At 40.2% G+C, this 27,917-nt stretch overlaps 1 protein-coding gene across 3 annotated transcripts in view; it reads right to left on the bottom strand.

The window, feature by feature from the left end:
• Nucleotides 1–27,917, bottom strand: part of LOC133402830 (neural-cadherin-like) — a 112,820-nt gene that overhangs the window by 39,199 nt on the left and 45,704 nt on the right. For all 3 annotated transcript variants that reach the window (XM_061677008.1, XM_061677009.1, XM_061677010.1), the window contains exons 5-16: nucleotides 27,795–27,906; nucleotides 24,718–24,967; nucleotides 20,537–20,679; nucleotides 19,088–19,260; nucleotides 16,019–16,187; nucleotides 13,905–14,075; nucleotides 13,309–13,481; nucleotides 10,104–10,271; nucleotides 5,254–5,503; nucleotides 3,477–3,604; nucleotides 2,017–2,203; nucleotides 879–1,022 (exon numbers count right to left, since the gene is read on the bottom strand). In XM_061677008.1, the coding sequence (XP_061532992.1) occupies nucleotides 879–1,022; nucleotides 2,017–2,203; nucleotides 3,477–3,604; nucleotides 5,254–5,503; nucleotides 10,104–10,271; nucleotides 13,309–13,481; nucleotides 13,905–14,075; nucleotides 16,019–16,187; nucleotides 19,088–19,260; nucleotides 20,537–20,679; nucleotides 24,718–24,967; nucleotides 27,795–27,906 (2,068 nt within the window). The remainder of the gene's footprint in view (nucleotides 1–878; nucleotides 1,023–2,016; nucleotides 2,204–3,476; nucleotides 3,605–5,253; nucleotides 5,504–10,103; nucleotides 10,272–13,308; nucleotides 13,482–13,904; nucleotides 14,076–16,018; nucleotides 16,188–19,087; nucleotides 19,261–20,536; nucleotides 20,680–24,717; nucleotides 24,968–27,794; nucleotides 27,907–27,917) is intronic.

Here is a 27,917-nt window from a genome sequence, read left to right as displayed (position 1 = left end):
CAGAGGGTTAGGGCAATGTAGTGAATGTCTAAACTCGCCCTCTGTCTCTTTGACTACATGCAGACCATTCAATCAAACGCTTTGACATTGGAACAGATAAAATAATCTCCTGGAATGTACATTATTTGCTTTCAATCACCCCGTTGGGTTAAAGTAGCTCCAATCCCATGTAAATACTCTAATCTGTACTATTAACACAACCAGATCTGACAAAGTGCACCCAGTCTCCCTCTGAGATCTGACAGGCTTACAGCAGTCAAGCTCAGGCTGGAGTTTTTAAACATGATAGATTGAGCATAGACGTGCAACAGTGCTACACTTTAATATTGGGGGTTGGTGTTATTCCACAACTATTCATCATTAGTGATGCAGTTCAGCATAAGCCGCACCCCCACTCGCCATAAATACTTGCTTAACGGACCTAAACGTGTCTGATAAAGGGATCTCAGTCTACTACTGTATGGAGGATGAGAACCTGTTTTTTTTTTTTTTTTTTTTTGCTTAAATCCCACCCACCCACTGAGTGGGAGCTTGTCACTCTTTTTGGAACATATGTGCATCAGTGCATTACCAAACCACGAGTGCTTCTAAATCCAGTGCACTAAACCAGTGTCAACAAAGTGATAGGACTGCTCATGGGGTCATGTTATGCATCCTTTTTACTTGTATTTATTTTTTATTTTTTTTTACAATAAGGACTCTACTTGGCACACCGGAGTCCAAATATAATTACAGTATTTTGAGAGCATGTCATCTAGAAAATAAAAAGGCTCACAAAATGGTTGCAGTTATCTGGTTTGTTTGAGTTTCATTTGTAAGAAGTGTCATGAGTAAAGTCTTCTTTGTTTCTCCCCACTCAGTTGCCTCATGAGGCATACCTTCATCTTCATCATTAGCACTGACAGTGACAACAGCCAGACCCACATCTGCATCCTCATCCACGGCCACTTCATAGAGCCTCTGAACAAAGGCTGGCTTGTTGTCGTTGACGTCGCTGATGAAGACACGCACATATGCCGTGTCTGTGCCAAAAGGAGAGAATGGCAACAGAGAAATTAGAAACAACACCGCATAAATTCAGGCACCAATTTGACAGACGTTTATGTGCATTCTTCTCCCATTCGTTTATGACTGAGTACAGAATAAGACTCATTGTCACACACAAGTGACGTTTGCCTTGACACAATGTGACTTGTTAACATGGAAATCTGGCACAGCGCTATTATGAAAACTGGAGCAAATTATATAAACTATTGGTTTTAGGACAATTTTTTGAACATCGCTCATAAATAAATGCAGCCAATTCTCTGACTTTTTTTTTTAGCAGACTCCAAAATAATAAAAAAACTGTTGGGAAAATAAAATATTTAGAAGTTGACAAGTGTCTTTGTCTTATCTGTACCTCGCTCATTCGATCCTCGTGTTGTTGACTTTTTTTTTGTTCCAAATAGAGTAAATTATCTGTCTTTACTTGTTTTTACATTCTCCCCTCCTCTTGTGTATCCCAGGGGTGATGAAGAAAGACAGGTAATGTTTGCAGAGGAGATGAGCCCTTCTGGATGTGGGAGATACGTCGCATAAGACACAGCTAAAGCAGATTGCAAATGCTAAGCAGGCCAGCCAATCTGAGAGCGAAGGCTTTCCTATTTCAAAACATCAGACTTTACGCATAATGCCGTCTTCACAAACATTTGCACTTTGGAATATAAACGTCATATTCACGTCACAAGAGGATTTATGACTCCCAAAATGCAAGTGCAAATTACAACAGAGGGAGAGGTGAGACATTTCTCAGCTGTTTTCACAGAAAGGAGCATGAAGCAGCATGGTCATGGAGGAGGAATACATCCAATTAAGATTCACAAGGTGGTAGTACCACCCTGGTGGTAGTAAGCTACTTGTAGCCACAGCTGCCCTGGCGCAGTCTGACTGAAGCGTGGCTGCCATTCTGCCATTTAAACCGATTATTCTATTTCCAATAATCGCTATTGGAAATAGAACAGTACATTTAATTACCTGAGTTTGGCTGTTTGTTCTTGCCAGGCCGAGCAGATTCTTGTCCATCCACTGACTGGACCTCCAGCAAATAGGAGCTGCGGGCCTCACGGTCAAACACGGCCTCGGTGTAGATGACCCCTAGTTTGGGTTCTATTCGGAACAAATGGTGGTCACCACTGTTGTCGCTCAGGAGAGAGTAAGTGATCTGCGGATTAAAGGCAGTGTGGTGATTGACCCTATGCTGCTTTTGATATTTAACTTGCTAATTTTTTTCTGGAGCGATTTTAGCGATGGCGGCACAGTGGATGACTGGTTAGCACATGAAGTTTGCATGTTCTCCCCGTGCCTGCGTGGGTTTTCGCCGGGTACTCAGGTTTCCTCCCACATCCCAAATACATGCCTGGTATGTTGATTGAAGACTCTAAATTGCCCGTAGGTGTCAATGTGAGTGCGAATGGTTGTTTGTTTATATGCGATAGGCTCCAGCATACCCGTGACCCAAGTGAGGATAAGCGGTGTAAAAAAAAATGGATGGATTTTAGTTATTTATTTATTTATTTATTATTTTAATTGGGTGGATGGATTTCAGAACATTAATATGAATGGAGAGATTTCTATAAATCTTTTTATTGCACTTTCCAAATAGTTTCTAAAGCGTCACCAACCTTTTTGAAACTGAGAGCGACTTCTTGTGTACTGATTCATGCAAAGGGCTACCAATTTAATAAAAACTTCGGAAATAAATTTGCTCAAATTAACTTTAAATATATGTTATTAATAATGAATGAAATTCCTCAATGTAGCTATATGAAGACACTGATCATGTTAATGATCAACTGTTATCATTATCAAAAAATCTAAAAAAATAAATAAATTAATATGCAACACTTGATATCTATACATCTCTCCAAGTCTTTACATTTTCAAATGACCAATTATACAAAATTCCTAGGAAATCACAATTTCCCATCACTGGTGAGCTATTTTTAGAATAGACCCACTGGTGGTCCTTGGGGGTGACCTGGTCCTCACCGGCAGCATGTTGGTGACCCCTGCCGTAAAGGATTTGATTTGGATTTGGATTTCTCCATTCTTTACATTTCCTGTCATCGCTGTCAGTCAGTTTTATGTTGTGACAGATTTGTAAGTAAAGGTGAGGGTTGTTTTAAACAATTGATTTTCAAATTTCAGCTAATACATCAATATTTATCATATATTATATTAATGATATTGATATACACAGTATAAGGGCCAACGTAGAAGAGGTGAATAATTAAACCTGTACCTTTGTTGTTGATCACTATCTCTTTACTGGTCCGTCAAACATCAAGCTGTGTTTTTGCCAGAACGAAAACTCATTTGGTTATTTTATATTAACACTATTACAGTTACAATTTGGGCCACTGTTGATTGAACAATTTTTTAGATTCATTTGAACCAAAACACATGTGCAGATCGTGACAGTGACAAGTACAAACCTCTCCATTAGGACCCAGGTCTTTGTCATTAGCCGACACCTGGAGAACTGAGGTTCCTGTTTGGGCCCCCTCTGTTACTGATGCTTCGTAGATGGACGATGTAAAAAACGGCACGTTGTCATTCACATCTTGGGAAAGAGAGACAATTAGTTGAAGTTCATTTTCAGAAAGTAGTTAAGTGCCAAAGTTCCTGCAATAATGTTCGCCTTTCCAGGAGTAATATTTCTCCACGTGCATGTAATGTAAAACAAACTGTACAATAAAATCAAAGACTATAAAACATATCAAGCAATAGTTAGTGGGTGCCTAACATTCTACTAAAATCCATCCAGTTACTTTTGTGTTGCAAGTAATTATAAAGCCAAATGTTAATTAAGTTATTAAAATGCTGAAATTGTGACCAGAGGGGAAAAAACTCTAGTTAAACATGTTTCTTTCTTTTTTTTTTTTTTTTTTTTAGAATTGTTAAATTAAAATATGTGTGTTCCAGAAAGAGAGCGAGCGTGGGCCTGTGGGCTATCAGTCAACATGGTGAATGGAATGATTTATTGTGCCAATTATGCCAATACTTTTTTGACAGTTTCCTTCAACGGAAACATTTATGGTGTCATTATATTTAGGTTTTCAGGTAGGGTCAGATAGAAATGCTGTAACAGACAAGGGGTCTCCATCGATTATGGGGGTTTTATTATTGGGATTTAGTGGTAAGTAAAAAAGCATAAGTTGAAGGTCAGTGCTGGTGCAAACGCTATAGCTATTTTCTTAAAGAGGCAAAAAGCAGAAGTACTCAGGCAGGTTACCATGCGACAGTCATCACTGAAGGATTTGCATTGGTACTGATTGCGTTTATTCTGAGATCGGAACAAGTCTATAGGTTCAGATTATGTCAAGATGATTGGCTCAATTGGAATTAAAGCAGAAGGGTCTTGAAAGACAACACAGAAAAAGAAGCAAATAGCACTTAAGAGGTGGCAAAACTGAAGGCTCTTTTTTTTACATCTATTTGACATTCTTAGCAATGCAGAAAATATCCTATACTCTTATTTTTCTTGTTGCATTAAATATGTGATTATATTAATAATATGCATTCATACAATTTTGAATTTTAACTACCGTATATACTTTTAAATTGTCATTGGGTTTTTAATTTTGCCATACTAACTTTAAAAACTGTTACTCATCTCTATAGCCCGACAGTAGTATATTTATCTTATAACTTACACTGGAATGGTATATTTTTACCTTTCATACCTTCATTTTACAGTCAGTAATAAAAAAAAATGGAAAAATGGTAAATTACTGTGAAAACAAGTAATTTACCATACCTCCCATGCTTATACTTTACGTATGATTTATTTATTTTTTTGCTACAATTTCCTCCACTTTTTCAATTTTAACAATTTTAACAATTTTAACCATAGTTCAGGTATGTGTTTTATTTTGTAAGTTACCATCTATACCCAAAAAAAAAACTTGAATCGAAGTTTACCATCCTCATATGACGTTAAGAAGGACTCCTTAATTCTAACATTTTTCAAACAATATCAGATGTTGAGAAGCTCCAGTTTTAGTCCATATTTTTGTTTGTTTACATTGATGTCAGTAAGTATTGTATAACCGAAATGATAACAAAACTAGCTCGTGTTGTCTTTCAAAAGGAGGATTGTTGATTAAGGATTAGTGGCAATAAGTGAAAACCTATTCAAATAAACATGAAAGAAGCTTAATGTTACTGTATAGCTACAATAAAAACAAGCGAAAGCCCGAGCAGCCATACCTGTGATATTCACGTAAACAGTGGTAAACGCTGCAAGCGGCACTGCAGCCACATTCTGTGCTCGCACGCGCAAAGAGAAAGAGGGGTTTGTTTCGTAGTCGAGAGGCTCAGACACCAGGATGGAGGCAGAGCCATCTTCCCGATTGGGGGAGAGGTAGAAACGAACTGGCATGTTAGTTTCCGGGACCATTCCGTCTTCCAGATTGTAGGTCACCCTTGGGTCTCCCAGCTGAGAAGTTGCCTTGATTGTCTGAATAGAGTCCACAGGCAGGAGAGTCAGCCTTAATGTTAACATAGCAGGAGCTTGATGGAAAATCATGGTCAAATTCAACATATATATGTATATTATGTTGTATTGTTTTCGTATGTCCTTGGTTTCACCCTTTAAATACTGCAGTGGTTCCTTGAGATACGAGTTTAATTCGTTCCATGACCATGCTCGTTACTCAAAACACTGCATCCACCAGCGTTCCCCATTGAATTTAATAGGAATGCCATTAAAAAGTTCCAGCCACCACAAAAAATCTCAACCCATTTTTCAAAGGTTTTGTCCCTTTAGGGGTCGCCACAGCGCGTCATCCTTTTCCATGTAAGCCTATCTCCTGCATCCTCCTCTCGAACACCAACTGCCCTCATGTCTTCCCTCACGACATCCATCAACCTTCTCTTTGGTCTTCCTCTAGCTCTCTTGCCTGGCAGCTCCATCCTCATCATCCTTCTACCAATATACTCACTATTTCTCCTCTGGACGTGTCCGAACCATCGAAGTCTGCTCTCTCTAACTTTGTCTCCAAAACATCGAACCTCGGCCGTCCCTCTGATGAGCTCATTTCTAATTTTATCCAACCCGGTCACTCCGAGAGCAAACTTCAACCTCTTCATGTGCTCTGCTTCCTGTTGTCTCTTCAGTGCCACTGTCTCTAATCCGTACATCATGGCTGGCCTCACCACTGTTTTAGAAACTTTGCCCTTCATCCTAGCAGAGACTCTTCTGTCACATAACACACCTGACACCTTCCTCCACCCGTTCCAACCTGCTTGGACCCGTTTCTTCACTTCCTGACCACACTCACCATTGCTCTGGACGGTTGACCCCAAGTATTTCAAGTCCTCCACCCTTGCTATCTCTTCTCCCTGTAGCCTCACTCTTCCCCCACCACCCCTCTCATTCATGCACATATATTCTGTCTTACTTCGGCTAATCTTCCGTCCTCTGCTTTCCAGTGCATGCCTCCATCTTTCTAACTGTTCCTCCAGCTGCTCCCAGCTTTCACTGCAGATCACAATGTCATCTGCAAACATCATGATCCACGGGGATTCCAGTCTAACCTCATTTGTCAGCCTATACATCACCACTGCAAACATGAAGGGGCTCAGGACTGATCCCTGATGCAGTCCCACCTCCACCTTAAATTCGTCTGTCACACCTACAGCACACCTCACCGCTGTTCTGCTGCCCTCGTACATGTCCTGTATTATTCTAACATACTTCTCTGCCACTCCAGACATCGGCATGCAGTACCATAGTTCCTCTCTGGGTACTCTGTCATAGGCTTTCTCTAGATCTACAAAGACACAATGTAGCTCCTTCTGACCTTCTCTGTACTTTTCCATCAACATCCTCAAGGCAAATAATGCATCAGTGGACATCTTTCTAGGCATGAAACCATACTGTTGATCGCAAATACTCACTTCTGTCCTGAGTCTAGCCTCCACTACGCTTTCCCAAAAAAGCATGTAGTAATAACATAATTAAATAGAATGTAAATAATTAAACAGTTTGTGCATCAAGATGAATTCATTCCAGCTCTTTCTGGTGTGCGTGACTTGGCCACCGAAGTGCAGCCTCATACAGACATGCAGGCACATACAAAGAAGAGTTGAACTACTGTAAAGTGACTCAGTAAGCCGCAGTAATATTTGTTGTTTTTCACAGAGGGTAAAGAATATATGCCTGTGGGTTTTTTTATGTTGTCGGTCTACATGTTATTTACACTGTTTCTGTTCATATATCCGTTTCTTAAAGCATGAAAACACAGCCACATTGAAGTTATTCGTTAGCCCGTCTACGGCATTTCCCCATTACGTATTAGCATTAAAGGTCTCGTATTTTGGCTATTTAGACCTCCATAAAGTACTCTCGAACATGGACTTAGTGTAAAAGTGTCAATTTCAATTAAAAAAAAAAAACTTTGGTTTTGTCATACGAGTGTCCAGAAAAGGCCCCTCTGACAGCTACTTCTGTTTGACCCGGTTTTGTATCCGCTTTGTCCATATTTGGCTCTGATTGGTAGGCTCTGTGTAGAAGACCCACATGTGAGAGCGTATGCGTTTATTATGTCGACACAGCTGTCTCGGGAGCGGAAAGGGAAGGCGCAGGGGAAACTGGAGGCAGATGCCGGACTATTGTTAACTGTCCACCAGTTGCTTCGTGTTTGTGTATCCTCGTCAAGTAAGATTCAGTATTCCACTTTTTCCACTTTTCCTTTCTACCTTCTGTTCTCATGTGTTTATATGCTCCTCATGTATAGCTTAGCTTTCTTTTCCATTTGTTAGTCTCTTGTCTTAGTGTCTCTATACTTGTAGTTGTATGCTTTGGGGTCCTACTTTTGTGAATACGTATCATTACAGCTTATTGTGGAGTGGAGTTGAGTCCACTGCCACCATACAGCACTCATATGTCAAGTTTTTGCTCATAAGTCAAAGTAAAAAATAGTCCTGATCCTGAAGAAGTTGGGTCACATGTATCTCAAGGCACTACTGTAATACTCGATGACACCCTGTTTGCAATACCGTGCATAGAAAAGCACCGTGAGATAACAAATGGCAGTATAATATCCTTTAAAATGCCCAACAAAAACATCTCCCACCTGTTCCAGGTCCAAGCGTTGGCTTGGTTTTCTCAATGTGTGATTTCCTTTTTGTAAATTGTTGCATTTGCAAAATATAAAATCTGAATTGGTCGCGTCTGCAAACCGAGCACGATGTGATGATTGACTCAACTCTTTATTTTGCGCATGTATAAAAGTGTGGCACCATAATATATTCCACCAAGGCTGAAGATTTGACCAACTGGGGCACTTCTTGCTCGCACTGCAACTGTTCTCATTCCAACTGGGAAAATATGTTTTTTTATGACTTTTGATTTGTAGTTTTTACTAACTCATTTCATGAAATCGTTCATTAATTTTTTTTTAAAAAAACATTGATCCCATTTACCTACTATTTTTAACTAGAATGTACCCTATTTTAAAACCCTTACTACTTCATTTAACTCACTATTTCAAACCACGTTTACAATAATCATTATTATCAAAATAGACGTGTGGCTTAATCAATGCCTGAATGTCCGCTACCCTGAACATTTGGATCATATCTAGCTAACTAGTGACTGATTTTAAAAACATACTCAAGAATTTACAGATATTTCCTGGGCAGACTGGGTCTTCAAATGATAAACAATGTTCAATGTTATAGTGTGGCTGTGTCTTATCTATGTCATCATGTCTCAAGTCAAGTGCAAAGTCGGTAACTCCCAAGTCAAGTCTCAAGCCTTCTAGTTTTTGTTCGAGAGGTCGCAAGTCATCAAAACAGTGACTTGAGTCGACTTGAGTCCAAGTCGCAGTGACTCGACTTCCCATCTCTGACGCTTACAGTATGTATACTGTATCTTAAAAGCGACAGTCGCCGCTTATTTCAAACGAAGAAATAAATAGCCAGTTCAAACGCTCCATCAGTTGAAAAACGAGAAATGCTGAATGAGTTTGAGAATAGATTTGAAAATATAGAAATGAACATGAGTGCTGAAATTCAGAAATGGACTAAATGTTGTTCTCCTTGAACAACGCCTCAAAGGCATGTGAGTTAAGATTTTTACATTTTCAATTATTACAAGATGTGAGTTTGCACTGACATTTTCTAATCTCAAGGAGAAGAGCATGACTCTATGTCTGAGTTGTGGAAAAACCTATAAGTGGCACCTCAGATAAAACAAGTCGATTTTTTGGGGCAGCCTAAGATATTTACCCGTTAGCTACTACCACGATGTGATCCAAAGTCTTAGTTCACATATCCTTCCAACAACTGTCCATTTTCTATGCTGCTTATTCTGTTCGAGGGTGCTTTATACTTTCAGGGTTCACAGTCTATTCCAACTGAGTTTGGGCGAGCGGTGGTGTACAAACGGACAAGGTGAGCGACAATTGATCTCATTCCAACTTTAGGATAGTCAGCTATGTGAGCCACGACACTACCAATGGCTGTTCAGTTAACGGCAAACGGCAAACCCTTGTAGGAGATCCCTCAAATAGTCTGCCTGTATTCCGAGTACAATAGCACTCAGCAGCACGACCTCTGCCGAGGCTGGACTGTGAACATGAATGGAAAACGTGAAGTGCCTTGTTTGTGTATGTTCTTTAATTAGCAGGCTACTCCAAGTTTTATGGAAGATGATGTAAAATGTTGATGATGGACGGGTTGGTGCTTCTTTTTATTCTGAATGCTCTATAGTAACACAAAAAACAAAAATGCATTGATGAACAGGTATTAGTATCATTGTCAATTAAATGTGGATAGATGGGACTGTACCTTTCTGGGGAGGGTAAAGTCTCATAGGTACTCAAAATGCCACTATTAAAAAAAGAAAAGTTCTGTCCAGCTCCTCCACCGCAACCTAATGGATGCGACCTTTTCATTTTTTCTGAAATTTGCAGTTTTGCAGTTTTTAAGACTAACGCATAACGAACCAAACTACCTTCACACTATTGCGCTTGGCAGACGTAATGATGGGTGAGTTTGATTGACACTGTCGAGGACAGACAGACACATGCAAGCATGCACACACAGCGTACCGTTATAGGTGTGTCTCTGGCAGTGTTTTCAGGGATGATGACACTGTAGCTCTCCTCTTCCCACTGTGGGGGTTGATTTTTTACGTTGGTGATGGTGACGGCCAACTCCACAGATGTGCTCTTGTTCCCTCCATCAGTTCCACTGATGTCCCGTGTGATATAGCTCCTCTGAGTTCAACAGAGACACAAGAAAAAGGTCAACATCAGTAAGAGGTGTCGTTGAGATATAGAAAGCTAACTGATCAATATATTTGAAGAGTGAATAATGTAGTTGCAATAAAATCAAAGCATGTGATATTCCCAGTTGTGCTTCATTAAAACGTCCCCATGTGCAGTCCAATTATGGCTGGTGACAAAAAAAGATGTTACATTTTCCATGTTGTACCAAAATGATAACTCCACATTATCAGAAATGTAAACAAGGAATTTGATCAATAATTGGTTTGATTAGTTTTCATTAAAATAGTATTGTTATTCATCTGTGAAATAAAAGGGTACAATGTACCAAATAACTAAAGTACTAAGTTATCATAAATATCTGAAAGATTTGCTACAGTACAATTAAATACCGGGTAATTCATCACAAATGATAAATGGAAAGTACATCTAGTATTTAGTTGGGGCTGAATGTGAAAGTGTTCTACAGTGAAAGTGACTCAATTGGTGATGAAGGTATTTACTTTATATTTCCACCTTAACCAGAAGGTAAGAAGTTCTATGAGGTAATAATTGAATACATTTATTTATGTTAACAATAACAGAAGCAGTAATGTGATACACGCAAAAGTTGATTAATCCGTAACTCAGGTAGTGCGAGAACTCCTTCATTGTCGTTATTATTCTATAATTGAACCACTCGGAAATAAACGGCTAATTTCGATCACCTATCCATCCAATTTAGATACTGGAACTCCAAATTAGCTAAACACCTCATTGGAGTGTTTGCTTTTCTTTATCTTGATGTGTGACATTAACATTGCATTCAAGAATAAGACTAGTGTTGAAACATTTAACCATTCATTTCTTCATGAGGTGTTTTTTTAACAGAGAATTCAAGCCAGGGTGCACTTTTTTTGTCGTCTTTTTCTGGATTATCTCAAAACCTCAGATGCGGTATGTTCTCAATGGAAATAAGAACCCAGCATTTCTATTATTCTATTACGAGATTATTATAGTCTGACATAAAGAAGTCTCACATCAAAATTACATTTTCTCCTCCCGGTGGAAATTCTATTTGTATTCTTGAGCCAGCACAATTACTCCATGAAACTAAAGAAAAAAATAATTGTTATCCGTGATGTCCATTGTGGACACAGCAGCTGTTGCTTGAAAAGCATGTGAGTTGCTGACTTTATACTGTTCACAAGACTTTACATTAAATTTGCATCAAACGTGTCAGATTTAAAAGCAGAAAATATCCATAAAACATTTTGCCCAATCTAAACTTTACTATCTTTCTCCATTATTCCTCTTAACAATGGAGGAAAACGCATAGCTCTCTGGCATATGAATAAGCGCTGCTGTTCAATGTCAATAAATTCCTATTGGGAACAGTGGACTGTGATGTGAATATGTAGCAAAGTACTAGGTTTCTGCAAACTGAGGCTGTGAGAAGGAAATACAAATTGAGTAATGCGCCAGACAAGACATTGCATACATAACAATTCATTAATAAAGGCTTTTACAATTGGAGTTATACAACACAGATTGTGGCTTGATTCAAATACCATCTGAAGCCATTCTTAAATATGCAACAGCTTTGTTCCGTGTAGGTTTAGGCTTAACACTTTCAATTTAACAAAGTCAGTGGAAAAAAATGATCAGAGAATTTTGACACCCATGCTCTAAAAAGTATGCTGAATAATACACAGCTCTGAGTGCTATCGCAGGTTTTTGGACGAAGAAAAGCTGCATAGTTGAAGAACTGATATATATTTTTTAAATGCTGCGAAAGAAGAAAATGTGCAATGAACCCATGAAAAATGCAAAAGTTGACTTTCTGACACTTAGTCAACAACAAGGGTGCAGCTGACCTCAAAGGGTCCATGTGATGTGTACAAGTCTGGCTGCCCTTGCTTCAACCCTGGGATCGTTAGACTCATAACGGTTTATAACTAAAATAATTAACGTTTTAAAAAGGAATATAGTCAACGCTTGTTCATTCATGAATTGCCATTCACCCACTTACACATTTTTCTGTTGAACATAGCAAAAATGATTTGATGAATAATGCACCTTTTTGCACCTACGCAAATGAGCCTATGAGCCAGAAGAAGGCTATATAATGCTCCAGGAGAAAGTAAAACCTCCTGGATATGCTCAAAGGAGAGAACAAATATTTGTCACGGTATGCCGCCATTATGGTGTGAACAAGAGTATCGCACAGTACAAAATGAACAACAAAACAGCGATATAGGAGACCATAGACGCTACCTTTTGCGGTAGTGCTATGAGAGTTGCAATTGTGCAAGAAAATGATGGAGTCTGCCTTTGTAATTTCCTTTTGGTATAGAATATTGTTAAGGGGGCCGCCAGCTATTCGCAAATCTTTGGTGAGGCTTGACTGAATGTCATTCATTCTTTGTCAAGTACTTTTATTTTTCTTGAGTTGGTATGTGCCCTGCGATTGGCTGGCAACCAGTTCAGGGTATACCCGATGATAGCTGGGATAGGCTCCAGGACGCCCGCGACCCTAGTGAGGAGAAGCGGCTCAGAAAATGGATGGATGGATGGAATTTGGGGTGTGAGGTTGCCATACTTTGCAAATCACATGAATAAGCCAAATCACGACAGTTAAAAAGTCATGTACCCAATTTAATTTAACCTCCTTTTTTTTTTTTAATTCTGAAATTTGCACAGTTTGTAGTTTAAACTTGTTTGAAGCATGTACCAACAAACATTTTCAGAAGGTTGCCAAAATATTTATGGGGTTAGGGTTATGTCGTCAATGATGACACAAGATGGTGATGTCGTCAATGGTGACTCTATGATTTTCTCTATCTCATGTGTCACAGAGCTCACTCAAATCAGGCTCTTGTTCCTTCACCTTTGATCCTGGACACCCACTTTTTGACTGTGCAGTAGCCTATTGCAGCTTCACCATATACATTCTGCAACCTTTTGAAATGTTAAGTGGTGGTTTCCCCTTCCAAAGCACAGACTCTGTGCATATGCGTGCGTGTGTCTGCAGACTGCTAAGACTGACCTGTGATATGGGTTGGTTAACGTACACCCATCCGGTGACAGCATTGACCTTCAGGTATTCCGGTTGCTCCATAGACATGGCGTAAGCGACGACTGCATTAGTGCCAAAGTCAGCATCATGAGCCGCCACGCGCAGGAAACTGGTACCGACCAAAGTATCCTCTCTCAAGAAGTCTACATGGGGCACATATGATATGATGCAAGAGCTGTAATTGTGGAAACGTATGTAATCAATGTTTGTATGAATATAAGGTGAAAGCATTGGCCCAATAACCTGTCAAACATTGACAAAATTTACTAGCTCCGATAGTACTGACATTTATGGGCTGCCATTATTAAAATTTGTACTCAAAATTATTCAATACCAATTGCAAATCATATTTTGTTAAAAGCTTGAAGCCTCTGTCTCACAATGAGAGGCTAATTGGCCAGCCAATAGCAAATCAGTTTGCACCTTGATTTCTTTATTTATTTTCTCCAAGAAACAGTCAATGGCTATCCAGAGCACCATAATGTAGAAATTAGGCAAACAAAAGGTTTTACATTTTAATTATAATTATAAATGATTAGGTAGCATTGGAGTCATTAAGGACTTACACTCATAGCGCATGTTCTCAAACTTGGGGCTATTGTCATTCTCATCCAATATTTGGACAGTGAGCTGACAGATTCCAATGAGCGGTTCCTCTGCCCAATCAGTGGCCGTCACTGTAACGGAATACTCTCTCTGACGCTCCCTGTCAAACCTCTGGGCCGTCACAATCGCTCCTGGACGGACAGACCAGAACGGTAATCAGCTGTCATTTTAAATGCGTACGCACATATCCAACAATACATTCCACCATTCTTAATATATACATGCATTCATCCTTCTTCCATGTGCACATCAATCATAAAGAAAGTAAAACCCCAATTCCAATGAAGTTGGGATGTTGTGTTAAACATAAATGAAAACAGAATACAATCATTTGCAAATCATGTTCAACCTATATTTAATTGAATACACTACAAAGACAAGATATTTCATGTTCAAACTGATAAACCTGATTGTTTTTAGCAAATAATCATCAACTTTGAATTTTATGGCTGGGAAAAAAAGCTGGGACAGGTGGCAAAAAAGACTGAGAAAGTTGAGGAATGCTCATCAAACACCTGTTTGGAACATCCCGCAGGTGAACGGGCTAATTGGGAACAGGTGGGTGCCATGATTGGGTATAAAAGGAGCTTCCCTGAATTGCTCAGTCATTCACAAGCAAAGATGGGGCGAGGTTCACCTCTTTGTTAACAAGTGCGTGAGAAAATAGTCGAACAGTTTAAGGACAATGTTACTCAACGTACAATTGCAAGGAATTTAGGGATTTTATCATCTACGGTCCATAATATCATCAAAAGGTTCAGAGAATCTGGAGAAATCACTGCATGTAAGCGGCGAGGACGAAAACCGACATTGAATGCCCGTGACCTTCGAACCCTCAGGCGCCACTGCATCAAAAAGCGACATCAATGTGTAAAGGATATCACCGCATGGGCTCAGGAACACTTCAGAAAACCAATGTCAGTAAATACAGTTCGGCGCTACATCCGTAAGTGCAACTTGAAACTCTACTATGCAAAGCAAAAGCCATTTATCAACAACACCCAGAAACGTCCCCGGCTTCTCTGGGCCCGAGCTCATCTAAGATGGACTGATGAAAAGTGGTCCGACGAGTCCACATTTCAAATTGTTTTTGGAAATTGTGGACGTCGTGTCCTCCGGGCCAAAGAGGAAAAGAACCATCCGGACAGTTATGGACGAAAAGTTCAAAAGCCAGCATCTGTGATGGTATGGGGCTGTGTTAGTTCCAATGGCATGGGTAACTTACACATCTGTGAAGGCACCATTAATGCTGAAAGGTACATCCAGGTTTTTCAGAAACATATGCTGCCATCCAGGCAACGTCTTTTTCATGGACGCCCCTACTTATTTCAGCAAGACAATGCCAAACCACATTCTGCACGTGTTACAACAGCGTGGCTTCGTAGTAAAAGAGTGCGGGTACTAGACTGGCCTGCCTGCAGTCCAGACCTGTCTCCCATTGAAAATGTGTGGCGCATTATGAAGCGTAACATACGACAACGGAGACCCCGGACTGTTGAACAGCTGAAGGTGTGCATCAAGCAAGAATAGGAAAGAATTCCACCTACAAAGCTACAACAATTTGTGTCCTCAGTTCCCAAAGGTTTATTGAATGTTGTTAAAAGAAAAAGTGATGTAACACAGAGCCTGACCCTGCCTGACATGACCCTGTCCCAGCTTTTTTGGAATGTGTTGCAGCCATAAAATTCTAAGTTAATGATTATTTGCTAAAAACAATCAAGTTTATCAGTTTGCACATTAAATATATCTTCAGTTTACTTCGAAGACATTTTGGCTCTGCCACGGCACTCCGAGCATTCAATTTCAGCAGGAATTGGAATTTCAAGTTTATTTTTTCTTTCTTTAAAAAAAAAAAATTATAATAATAAGATGCAGAGTTCTCATCCGAATCACAAATGGTTTGTGTTGAGAGGTTTTTGTGATTTAGAGTCTCAGATGAATGTAGAAAATCTGTGTTAAAGGGATGTGATAGTCTATCCACTCAAGTCCATTAAAACTATTACAATACTGGATAGTCTGCACTTAATGTTTAATTAATGTGTTCAAGCCAAGACTGTGTGTGTCATTACGCTACCTGAGTCTGGATGAATTCTGAAGGCAGGCATGGCACTGTCTCTGTGCATTAAGCCATATTTGACTTTTCCATTTGCTCCCTCATCTGCATCCACAGCATGCACTTGTAACACAAAAGTGCCTGTTGGCTGGTTCTCCAGCACTGAAGCCTGCTCACGATATTGCTGGCACTGAAAGAGGTATGGTGGGTAGGATAGACAAAATAGTGACAATAAAATACACAGAAAAATCCTCATGTGAGGTAAAATACTGGTAGACTGAGGATCAAACGAGATAAATTAATTCTGTTGCGGGTCAGTGCACATACACAGGCAAGTCCTTCACATGAAACACAATATTGTTTGCCATCTACAGCCCAAGACCCAGTAGACCACATCTGTGAATAGAAAACACTTGAGTTGATTCTTTTGAAGATCCAGCAATGAGCAGCTTTGTCTTGGCAAGGATTCAATCCATTACCTCTAATGAACATAAAACAGATAAAAGGCTGCTTTCTGGAGCCCTTCTAGTTTGGAATCGGTTATAAATGCATGCATCTCTTTCAACCAAATGACCATGAAAAAGACAAAGACGAGTGGAGGAGGAGCAGACGGCAGGAAGTGGAAATGCTGGGGAGGGGTGTGAGCCCAGCTGCACATATAAACCATCATTTTATAGCAAATATACAGTAAATGCCCAAAATACAACATAACAAGCAAGGAATTAGGTGGGTTATGGCTCCAAGACACTGGCCGCTAATTGTTCTTGTAGGAAAGCAAAACAATTACCGATTACAAATATAAGGAGTCAATATTACAAAGATCAGTTAATTACCTGATGCCTTTCTTGTAGCATATATTTTGATTACACTTTGTTTCAAAGTTAAACATCCATTTACACTATACCAAAACAAGTCTTCTTTCTTCTGGATATCAGTATACATGTGTGTGTGCAGAGAGAGAGGGGGCAAGAAGGAAGCGATTCCATACTCCTGGTGTTACTTGGAAATGGGGCTCGTATGTTCAGCAGAGTTGTCCACCAGCAGGCAAATTTTGCAGGTAGGCCTGCAGAGTGGCATTCCGAGTCTTCACCAGACTAGCCGAACTAGTCCGTTGGAGTCGGGCATGGTGTGTGGCTTCGTCTTCTCCCCCTCGTCCGCGCGCCATAGAGTGCAGTCGGTCTGCTCGTGAGTAACTCTGAGAAAAACTTTGTGGATTTGTGAAAGTTGACGAAAGAAGGTGCAGAGTATACTCCCTAATGTTTGTCTTTCCCAGTTTAAGTAAGTCTCGTAATTTCTCCAAAGATGGACGGAAAGGACAGAAATATGGACATTACTAGAGAACGTGTTACAGAGTTGTTATTTCTATTGTTCTTTGCCAGTGCATATGGCAACATTAGCCCTATCTTATGGGCTTAATCACTGGAAAACATGCTTTTTTTGGAGATACGTGTCATGCCGTAATCTCTCTCGTGCATGCTTACACGCACTATTTATAAGATGCGGTCAGCAAAGCGCTTCTTCATTCACTCATTTCGGTGAATAAAGCATTTAATGTTTCTGTATTGCCCAATGCACGTGTTGTTGGTTTATGGGCACTTAAAATTGAAAAGGTGGCATGTGTGTGTGGACATCCATGTATGTATTATTCATTATTTTATTTGACGTTCATGCTCTGATTTAAATTGAAATTGATTTTGACTTGAGCATTAGCTTCAGACCCTCCCTTGCTCCGGTGAAATAAAAGAAATGGAGGAACCAAATTGGAAACTTAGTGGAACTTTGGTTCACTAACGACTCGGTTTACGGACATATTTTTGGGACAAATATTGCCTGGATCACAAACTGTTTCCTGAGATCCACATGTAATGCTCATTCTTTTTGCTGTAAATTAACATTAATTATGGCTCCCAACAAAGTGAAAAGTGCAGTGATTGTCAGCTTCTTAATAGCACATTATAAAGCGGAAGTTTTTGGAGTGTAACTTGCACTTAAGAAAGACAGACGGCTCGCCTAACGCAGCCAGCAGCTGCTGTGCGCAGGGGGGGAGAAAGAGAGAGTGTAATGTAATGTGAGGTACAGCACTCACTCGGTCACGTCATCTAAAGGCCCAACACAAACATTGGGCTTAATTATATTTCAAAAAACAAGTTTATTTCTTTCCATTCTATTTCATTCTGTTTTTATATACAACTCATATTTTAAAATACAGTGCTAATTGCTTCTTCTTTTTTTTTAAACACAAAATTGTGGTTCTTTTTGGGGAGGATGGATAAATGGCATTTCCATTCTTTCTAATTGATGTGAGATAAGTAGGGGTTGCGTAATTTGACTCGTAAATCAAGGCACCACTGTATAACAATATTAACAATATATTATAGATAAACAGTTATTGGAGTGTTACTCTGAGGGCCCTATAAAAAGTTAACATCTGTAGGGGATGTAAAACCCTTTTTTTATTGCTACTTTAAACACATCTCACACTCAAGTTGCAAAGACCTTCAGGAGCAACAGTATGCAAGGGTTGATCTTCGGACGAAGCGTTTCAGTAAATTCCATTTCATTAGGAAGTTAATTAAACAGCTATTGTATTGTGTAGTGATAATGTATTTTTTTCAGCTATGAATTGAAATCCCAATAGGGAACCGTAAGATAGAGTTGGTGCACAGGCTAATCAGAACTCTTGAGAGAACAGAGCGGAGAGAGATGGTGGCCAGGGAAATGGGGAAGAAGGATAAGAGAAAACAACAAGGGAGCAGGATTGACGAGAGCACATCAGCACAATGAGGAGAATGTGGAGACTGAATAATTGAAGCAAGCGTAGGATGAGTCTTTGATTGTGTAGGCTTCATTCAGCTTGACAGCAACCAAAAACAATATTTTTAAATGTCTGCCAAAATATTAAAGGCAAACGAATTTGAGTCTAACAAAGTAACATTTCTCATTTCCCGAATACGCAAATGTAAGTTCAAATCAAAACTCTGAGCACAGACACTATGTTGAAGTACATGAGTGGTGTTACTAGGCTTCCTTGTTGGAAACACAATTTCACTTTGGAAGTAACAAAACAATCGAAGAAAAAGTGGCCCTCACCTCTTCAAATATAGGTTTGTTGTTGTTAACATCATCAACTCCCACTATAATACGTGCAGTGGATGAGAGCGGGTGCAGCCCGCCCGATGCATTGTCATCTGTGGCTGTTACATTCAGGATATACTCCAGGCCTTGAAGCTTGGGCAAGGGCGTGGAGCGGAGTCGAATCAACCCTGCAAAGCCCACAGAGCCATTAATATACACGTGATAATCATGAAAATGCAGACCTCAATGTGGTCGGCTAGCGGGCAGCGCAGTCAGTCCAAAAATGTAAAAAGCTGATATGTCGCTGGAATCCCAAAAACAATTTCACAGTGGTGACTTCACACACTTCTAATATAACTGACAAGATTTCCAGCCAGCTCATCCACTTGAACAAAAAACAAAATACTGAGTGAATCAGGTTAACCAAGCTCAGCAGAAGGTTCTATCCTCTTCTTCTTGGACCGCTTTGTCTACTTTCATTTAGCTGTCAAGATAAACGGAGGGATGAGAAGATGTCGTCTGTGAGTCGACGTCTTTCTAGTTAACAGTAATACAGACATGATCATCAGAGGTTGCAGGATGAGAAAGCAGCCTGTGATGTGCGGGAAAGTCATTGAAGTGAGAGAACGAGGGGGCTTTTTTTATTCTCCTGTTGTGATTCTATTCCTCTCTTTCAATTCTCGTGATTGAAGACGCAGCATGCCGATGCACACAGACGCGAGGCCGACTCTCCTCTCGCCCAATTTACTTACGGTTCCGGCTGCCCACGGAGTCTTTGCTCCTAATGGCAACGTGTGACATTGTCACCACTGCGGCACAACATTAATATAAGCGAGCTGCGGGACGTACGTATTTATTCTCACAACCCAAATGTCACACTTGTTTACCAATGACATGAGCTAGTTAATGAGCTTGCCCTCTTTGCATACACAGTACAGTGATTGGGAGGTCGTACGGTGGAATTTCAGAACATACAAAGGATATCTTCCTGGATACAGAGAAGTAGAGGAAAGGAATATAATACGATGACACAAAGAGAAGAGGCGCTTGCAGAGCATAGCCTGGAGATTGTAAACTATGATTGTTCAGTTCTTGTGAAATGGAATTGAAATGGATGGGTGACAAATGTCTCAGTGATTGCCACTGGATTTGGATCAAAAGGTAAATAAGAAAACCTCGGAATTGCCGCAGAGCATTCCTTGCAGCACCGCTAAGAAAGATCCACTGTGGAATTTTCCTACAAATTGCCGCCTTTAATATTTATGAACATTATTACAGAAAGAGCAGCATTTGAATCAAAATTACCTTTTTTTAATGTCTTCACATGGTGACATTGAGAATTTAAAGGGCACTCATTTTCACAGGAATTTATTATGGAATATCGACTGTGTGATTTGACGGATTGGACTGTCAATTAGAGTAAGAGCAAATGCGAAGAATTCCTGTAAAATAAGGACGCGTCACCTTTCTGGCTGTCAATGACAAAGTTCCCCTCCTCATTCCCAGCAGTTATGGAGTAGATGATCCCATCACCGTCAGGATCTTTGGCCAGGACAGTGGCGACGAGGGTATTAGGGCCTGCATCCTCCGAAACAAACGTTCGATATCTGCAAAGAAGAAGTTTAACAAGGGCAAGGGATGAGACTTATAGATGCGGCTTTTCTGCGTCACTGTGATTTAACCTGTCTTCTTAGCTGGCCAGACCAGGAACAAATGATAGCGTCTGGTGGCATGCTGGAGTTATTGCACAAATGGTGCTTTCGCATACCAAGCCTACCGTGGGCCATTCGATCCAGAACCTTTTTAAAATGTCAACAGTGATTTGCTCGCTCAAAAGTGCCGGGGAGTGAGACGCCCAGCAAGGCACAGGAGAGCGATATAGCCCTGTGGAACACAGCACTCTGAGGTGGCGATCAACTGTGCCTCTTGGAGGACACAGCGAGGAAGAGAAATGGAACATGAAGCACTGAGACGGACCAGAGGACAAAAAGAAAGTTGGCACTGATGTGACAAGCAAAGTCATATGCGAGGGGTGAGAGGTTCATGAGGAGAGAGGAAAGCAAGAGAGTGAGCGGAGCGAAGTGAGATAGGGTGGGTTTTCTTTTTTTTCCTCCCAGAATTTCAATTGTGAGATTTAGTGTTGTTTCCTGAGTAACTGTATTTGTGTCTGTGGTTGTCTGTAATGGCAGTGGGGTGTTGGTGTCTACGGTGACAAGTCAGAGGTGATTGATGGTTTACTAAAGAACACTGATGGGTGATTCATCTCTGCCAAATCGCAGCGGGGTCTGTGGCATCATGGCTGACCTGTAATCTGTCACTCAGCTCACAGGCAACATTTACTCTCCCTCGGTTTGTCTTCCTGCCGAGTCTCCCGCCATCTCGCCGAAGTGCGAGCCTCCACACAACACAAAGTGGTGTCCTACATTAAGAAGCCAGACTATTGACGTCGGCGCACCTCTTGCCTGTCTGCCTCTCACTTGCAACTCATTTAAATGTGAATTTAGAGGACCACTCCAGGGAGTGCTGGATTATTTTAAGAAGTCTGATTTGACTTTTAATTTCATAAACAGAGCAGGTCATTAATTGTGCCTACATGTCTGTCTTTGTGTTTTTTAGGGCCATTCTCCTCAGCCAAACAACTTTACCTGACAAAATGCCTGCATTTCTAACTCTTTGCAAATCTGACAAAGATTTATTTGTGTGATTGGCGACAGCCTCCACCGTTAATCTGCATATCTGGAATGTCAGTCTGAATGTTTATTTGTTTTATTTTATTGTTTTAGGATTGCCTATCTGCTTCCTATAGTAATGGAGTACATTAAGAAACAGTCATTATGAAAATATGAACAAAGTCTCCTCTTATTCACTTCATCAAGAAAACTGGAATTGATGTTTGATTATTTGGAACATGTTTCTTAGAGAGCAAACAAAACAATGAAAACGACAGAGAAGCTCATTGCATAATTCTGCGCTTATGTCTATATATTATATAAATTGCATATTTTCAGCTTTCAATATATTAGATTAGCAGTGTTGCCACAGTTACCTTGAAAAAGTAACTTAGTTACTTTACTGATTACTTGAGCTTAAAAGTAACTGCCTTACTTTACTGATTACTTGATTTTGAAAGTAACTAAGTTAGAAAAAAGTAACTTTTTAGTCACTTATCCACGGTACAAAAAAGCATTAGCTTGACTGTACCCATTACTTGGTAATGTATGCCACACCAGTTAAGGAATGATGTCCTCAACATGAAAAAACAAATGAAATATGAGTGTAGTTGAAGCCACATTAAATGAGCAAATTAGAGCAGACTTGACATGCTAACTAGCCACCTAAATATATACAAGCACGCCATTCTCAGTACACTACAGACTGTAGCAACACTACCGATTGTGTGGGGGTCCATGAAGGCAACTGTGTGTGTGCGTGTGTGTGTGTGTGTGTGTACGCACATAGTGACTTTTTTTAAATATTGCAGTTAGTCGTTGTGTGCATTTTAGTTATAGATAGTTAAGAATATTGTGTGTTTTGTTTGTTTTATTCGTCATTACTAAAACAAAGGCTGAAAATTGGTCTTCACATATGACATGCACCGTGACTGAATCAGGGGTCATGGTTATTGACTGGCCTCATGGTCCCAAGCAATGTAGTTTGTTAATGATAAATATCTGTTGCCTGACAATAAATAGCATACTATGCAAAAGCATGTTTAGCTCTGGTTCCCGTAAGCAAAAAAGTAACTATTGGCAGCTAAATCAAAGTAACTGTAATATGACTGCTCAAATATAAAAGGTAACGTGTTAGGTTACTTATGACATCACTGCACCACATTTTGGCAGTCACTGTAGATTGGTCATGAATTGAGATGGCACAGTAGCTGGCTGGTTAGCATATATGCCTCACAGTTCTGAGGACTTGGCTTCAAATCCGGCCTCGCCTGTGCGGAGTTTGCATGTTCTCCCCGTGCCTGTGGGCGTTTTCTCCAGGTACTCCGGTTTCCTCCCACGTCCCAAAAACATGCATGTTAGTTAACTGAAGACTCAAAATTCTCCATAGTTGTGAATGTGAGTGCGAATGGTTGTTTGTTTATATGTGCCTTGCAATTGGCTGACAACCAGTTCAGGGCGTACCCCGCCTTTTACCCAGAGCCAGCTGGGATAGGCTCCAGCACACTCGCGACCCTAGTGAGGAGAAGCGGTACGGAAAATGGATGGCTGGATAGTAATGAATTGTACTTACTTGGGTAGTCGCTTACTTGCTAACTTACTTACCTACTTACAGTATTTACTCTATGTCAAATTCTGAGATCTGTATCTGTTTTTTTTTTTTTGCGCCTACTTTGAAGAGTTGTTTGGGTAGAAGTGTGTGCATGTCACCAATGATCACATTCCACTGACGTGTGACGTGACAGGGTGTATCTCACATTTCAGTCACATTGGCAGCTATCCATTTAATGATTTCATTTATGTATGATAGAGTTGGGATGTGTATCTAAGGATATACAATGCCCTGCAGTTTTTTTCTGCTTACACTGCTATGACTCATATGGACCACATGAGTGGGAAAAAGGTCCGAGGTGGGTGACTTGAACTCTGTAGTGTAGGAAGTGTTCACCTTGCGTGACCTTGACTGGACATATTCATATTCGGGGAGTCTTAGGTTTACAAGAGTTATATGGCAACCTGTATCTCTGACAGAACTACCTTTCTATTTGAGACCAATGTTTAACTACCATGTAAAGTGCTCCACTGATTTGCGAGGAGGCAGCACAGGTCTCTAGTGGTTAGCGCTCCCCGGGCACTTCAGCTGCCCCCTGCTCCAGTCTGTTCCACTAACCCGTGTATGTGTTCACTGTTATGGGTAAAATGCAGGGAACAAATTTCGTGTGCATGCGTGCATGTTCGTGACAATAAAAGGTGATTCTTCTTCTTCTTAAGTCTGCCTCACAGTTCTGAGATTCTGGGTTCGAATCTTGGCTGTAGCCTTCCTGTGTAAAGTTTGCATCTTCTCCCAGTGCTTGAGTAGGATTTCTCCTCCCGCATTCCAACATGCGTGTTAGGTTAATTAAATACTCTAAATTTGCCCTATATTTACGATACGATGGTCTGTAAATCAGTCCAGGGTGGAGACCCCCTTATGTCAGTCAGCTGGAATTGGCTACAACTCACCTGTGGCTCTGACAAGGACAAGCGGTAAAGAAAATGGATGGATAATTTTGGAGGATAGCAGCTTGTGACCTCGTGGTCAGCATGTCTCCACAGTTCTGGGGTGTCTGGTTTGAATCTTGGCTTTGTGTTTAGAGTTTGCACGTTCTCCCACTGATTGCGAGGATTTTCTCTGTGTACTCCCAAAGTCCAAAAACATGCATGTTAGGTTAATTGAAGACTAAATTGCCCATCATGAATGGAAGTGTAAATGGTTGTATGTCAATATGTGCCCTGAAATTAGGTGGTGACCTGTCCTAGGTGTACCTGGCCTCTGGACCAAAGTCATCTGGAATAGGTTTCCAGCATACCCACGACTAGCAGTATAGAAAATGGATGGATGGGTGGTTTGGAAGGCAAATGGTGGATGTGCCAAATCCAAATGTCTTCTGATTATTTTTGAGGGATGGCATAGAGTTGAGGATAAAAAGTACTCACACAAGCTGGGAGAATTCTGGGGCTTCGTCGTTGACATTAACCATCCTCACACGGACTGTGGCGGTGCCAGAGTGAGGCCCATCACCACCATCCACCACCATCACCACAAATTCATAAATATGGTTAGGCCTTTCGTAGTCCAGCCGAACCGCGGGGAAAATGGTACCATGTGGCGAAATGCTGAAGTCGGGGCTCAGGGTGTAATAGGTTAGCTCAGCATTCAACCCAGAGTCACAGTCAGTGGCCATCACTGGCAGCAGGGGCAGAAAAAAAACATAAATTAGTAGTTCTTCCAAACATACTGATGAAACGACAGGAGCTGATGACGTGACATTATATGTTGACATTTGTGTAAATAGTTATCCTTTAATAGGCTCTTGGAACGTCTAATAGATCATCAACCCGACAGCTACGATATTATCACGCACTTGCAATGTCACCTTAGAGTTACACTTTACACCGATCTGATCGGTTTGATCGCTATCGGCCGATAATTACTATTTTATGATGATCGGCCTTAATGTCATAATTCACCGATCCGATCAATGATGCCATTGATTGGCTCCGCAAAAGACATTTACTCCACGTCGCCATCATGTACAGTATATGTGAATTAAAAAGCTGGTTTATTTTTAGCCTTGTCGTGTGTCTTTTGGCCTACTACTGTAAATATCTGATCGGCAATAAAGTTTTTTTTTTTTTTAAACGTCAATGGTGTGGGACAGACAACACATCTGAGACAGACAACACGTAATACGTGGATCAGATGACAAGACAAATTTGGTCTTTACGATTGGACTATGTCAGACTACTGCAATAAAATCTTGTATTCCGATATCACCGCATCTCATCTTTTACGGACACTGAGCTTTATCTTGTCAAATCAAACGTGACCGGATACACTCGTTACCATGGCCACAACAACAACAATCGATCACGTGTGTATTGTGCAGGTCAAAAAAAAAATAATAATGGGGGAAAAAACGTGGTGGTGGTCACCGGCGCTCAGGAGAAGACGTTCGTTGAAGGATTGCTTGAGGTATGTTCACGTACTTTTAACACGATACGGCTCGCAAGCAGCCAACAAAATGTTATGTAGCCTAGCATGCTAGTGCTAGCACTCACGGTTGTACTTAAACATGCCAGCGTTCTGTTGAATCATGCGCTAATGTTCCGGTGTGTGTGTGTGTGTGTGTGTGTGTGTGTGTGAAGTAATTGAATTACAATAAAGTAATTTAATTACAGTAAGTTAGCACCCATTATTTCTGTCATGTAATGTTGGTTTGGCCTGACTGATTAGAACACATGACCTGACGAGAATATTTTTGAAGATACTCAGTATGCAGCGCACAGTATATATCAACGAACAAGTCATTTAAATACACATTTCTCCATCTTGTGATCGGATGGGTTATCGTTTTTGTTTTTTTTTTAAACTCGCTGATCGGTGATCGGCCCCAAACATCCTGATCACATAAGTCCTACTTAGAATTATTACAAGCATTTGCAGAAACAATCTTCAAGGAAGCCACTGACCATTAAATGGCAATATTTAAACATTTTGATGAGAGGTAATTACAATAAAATGCATTCAATGTTAGACTTAACCCAGATACAGTACCTATAAATACTGTATCTGTAAATAATACAGTATTATTTAAGTCAAATTGTGATTTTTGGTGAACTGCACATTTTCATTCTCATGCTGTCGCACTAAAAACCAGCTCCATTTTCCACACTGTTTTAAAAGTTGTTTTTTTTCCTCGGTGAGAAGAACTGGCATGTATATGCTCATGTTGCTTTCTACTTGAAAACTTCAGAATACCTTGTACTTGAGATTGGCAGTACTTTGAATGATATGTCAAGGACATTAAATATTATTAGTAGTATTTTTTAAATTGAATTATTATGATAAAAGTTGAAGTGTATGCCCCATTGTTCCATCCCTACATGTAGAATGATGGACTGTCTTTCCCATGTGCCAAAACCTGCACATATAATTATCTGTGCAGTCTGCCATATGTAAAAATGCATTGCATCTTTAAGCACTGTAACTCTTTTCCTGTAGATCATATTATGCACCTCCTTTATCCTCAAGAAGTATCCATTTTTAAGGAATTCCATGTGCTTCTGCACTGTGTATGCAATCAAAAAATATCCTCCGTAACATTCTGATCGTTCTTTCAAACACTCCTTGGGCTAAACGTCAACTTTTGTTCATTCTCCAGTATTGCTTGTACACTGAATTTGTGTGATTGTGCATTGGTTTGAAATTGTTGCCAGTTTCCCTCACTGCTAGCTTCACAGTGTACACCACTGCAGGCATTCTTTTCAGACAACATTTCTTCAAATGTGCCCACACAGAATTGGTTCCAAAGCACACAACTCTTAAGAGGCTAAGAATCACCTATGATGGCCCACAGGGGACAGACAGCCTACCATCACTTGAACATCCGACTAAACACAAAATAACTAACGGTCCAAAATATTTATATCTAAAATGCAGAGTTGTTTACATTAAATGTGTTCCTTGTGCATTTGCAAGTGTATGTACACATTGCCGAAGCACTCATTTATCTGCTGTTTCAAAATATAATTGACAAAAGCTCAACAGGCTGAGCGTAATCACAAGTGTAATTTTGTTCAAACAGCAAACAATGAATTTGATTTAAGCCTCATTTAACATAATCATTATTTATCTGTCACATTTCCAGAGCAAAAGCAAAGGCAATACAAACACCCTCCACCTCACACTTGAAAATTACGGGGCAACCTTGTGCAACGGAGATAAACTGATATGCAATTACATTTATAGCACCTAATACATCCAAATAAAGGCTTGATTTTCTTTCAAATCCTTTAGTTATTTCATTAAAGAGCCCAAGATAATGATACAAAAAACTACTTTCACTTAACAATTTGCGAGATTGGTTAAGAAACATTTTGAGCCAAATGTAAGGTTTTCTTTCAAATAAGATTTTGATTACCTGTTGTTTTGCTCAAGTTTTTTTTTTTTTTTTTTTTTATTAATAATAATAACAGAGGAACAACTTAAAACATTGGGTCAAGTATCTTACCCTGCAGCACAGATGTAGCTGTGGTTACAGTCTCTGGAACGCCATCCACACTGTAGATGGACTGGAGAAACTCTGGGACACAGTCGTTCTCATCTGTGATCAGCACCTGAACCTGATTAGCAT

This window comes from Phycodurus eques, chromosome 5 (genome assembly GCF_024500275.1).
Source record: "Phycodurus eques isolate BA_2022a chromosome 5, UOR_Pequ_1.1, whole genome shotgun sequence".
Taxonomy (NCBI): Eukaryota; Metazoa; Chordata; class Actinopteri; order Syngnathiformes; family Syngnathidae; genus Phycodurus; species Phycodurus eques.
Note: the sequence above shows the minus strand (reverse complement) of the source record. Positions and strands in the feature narration are given on the sequence as shown.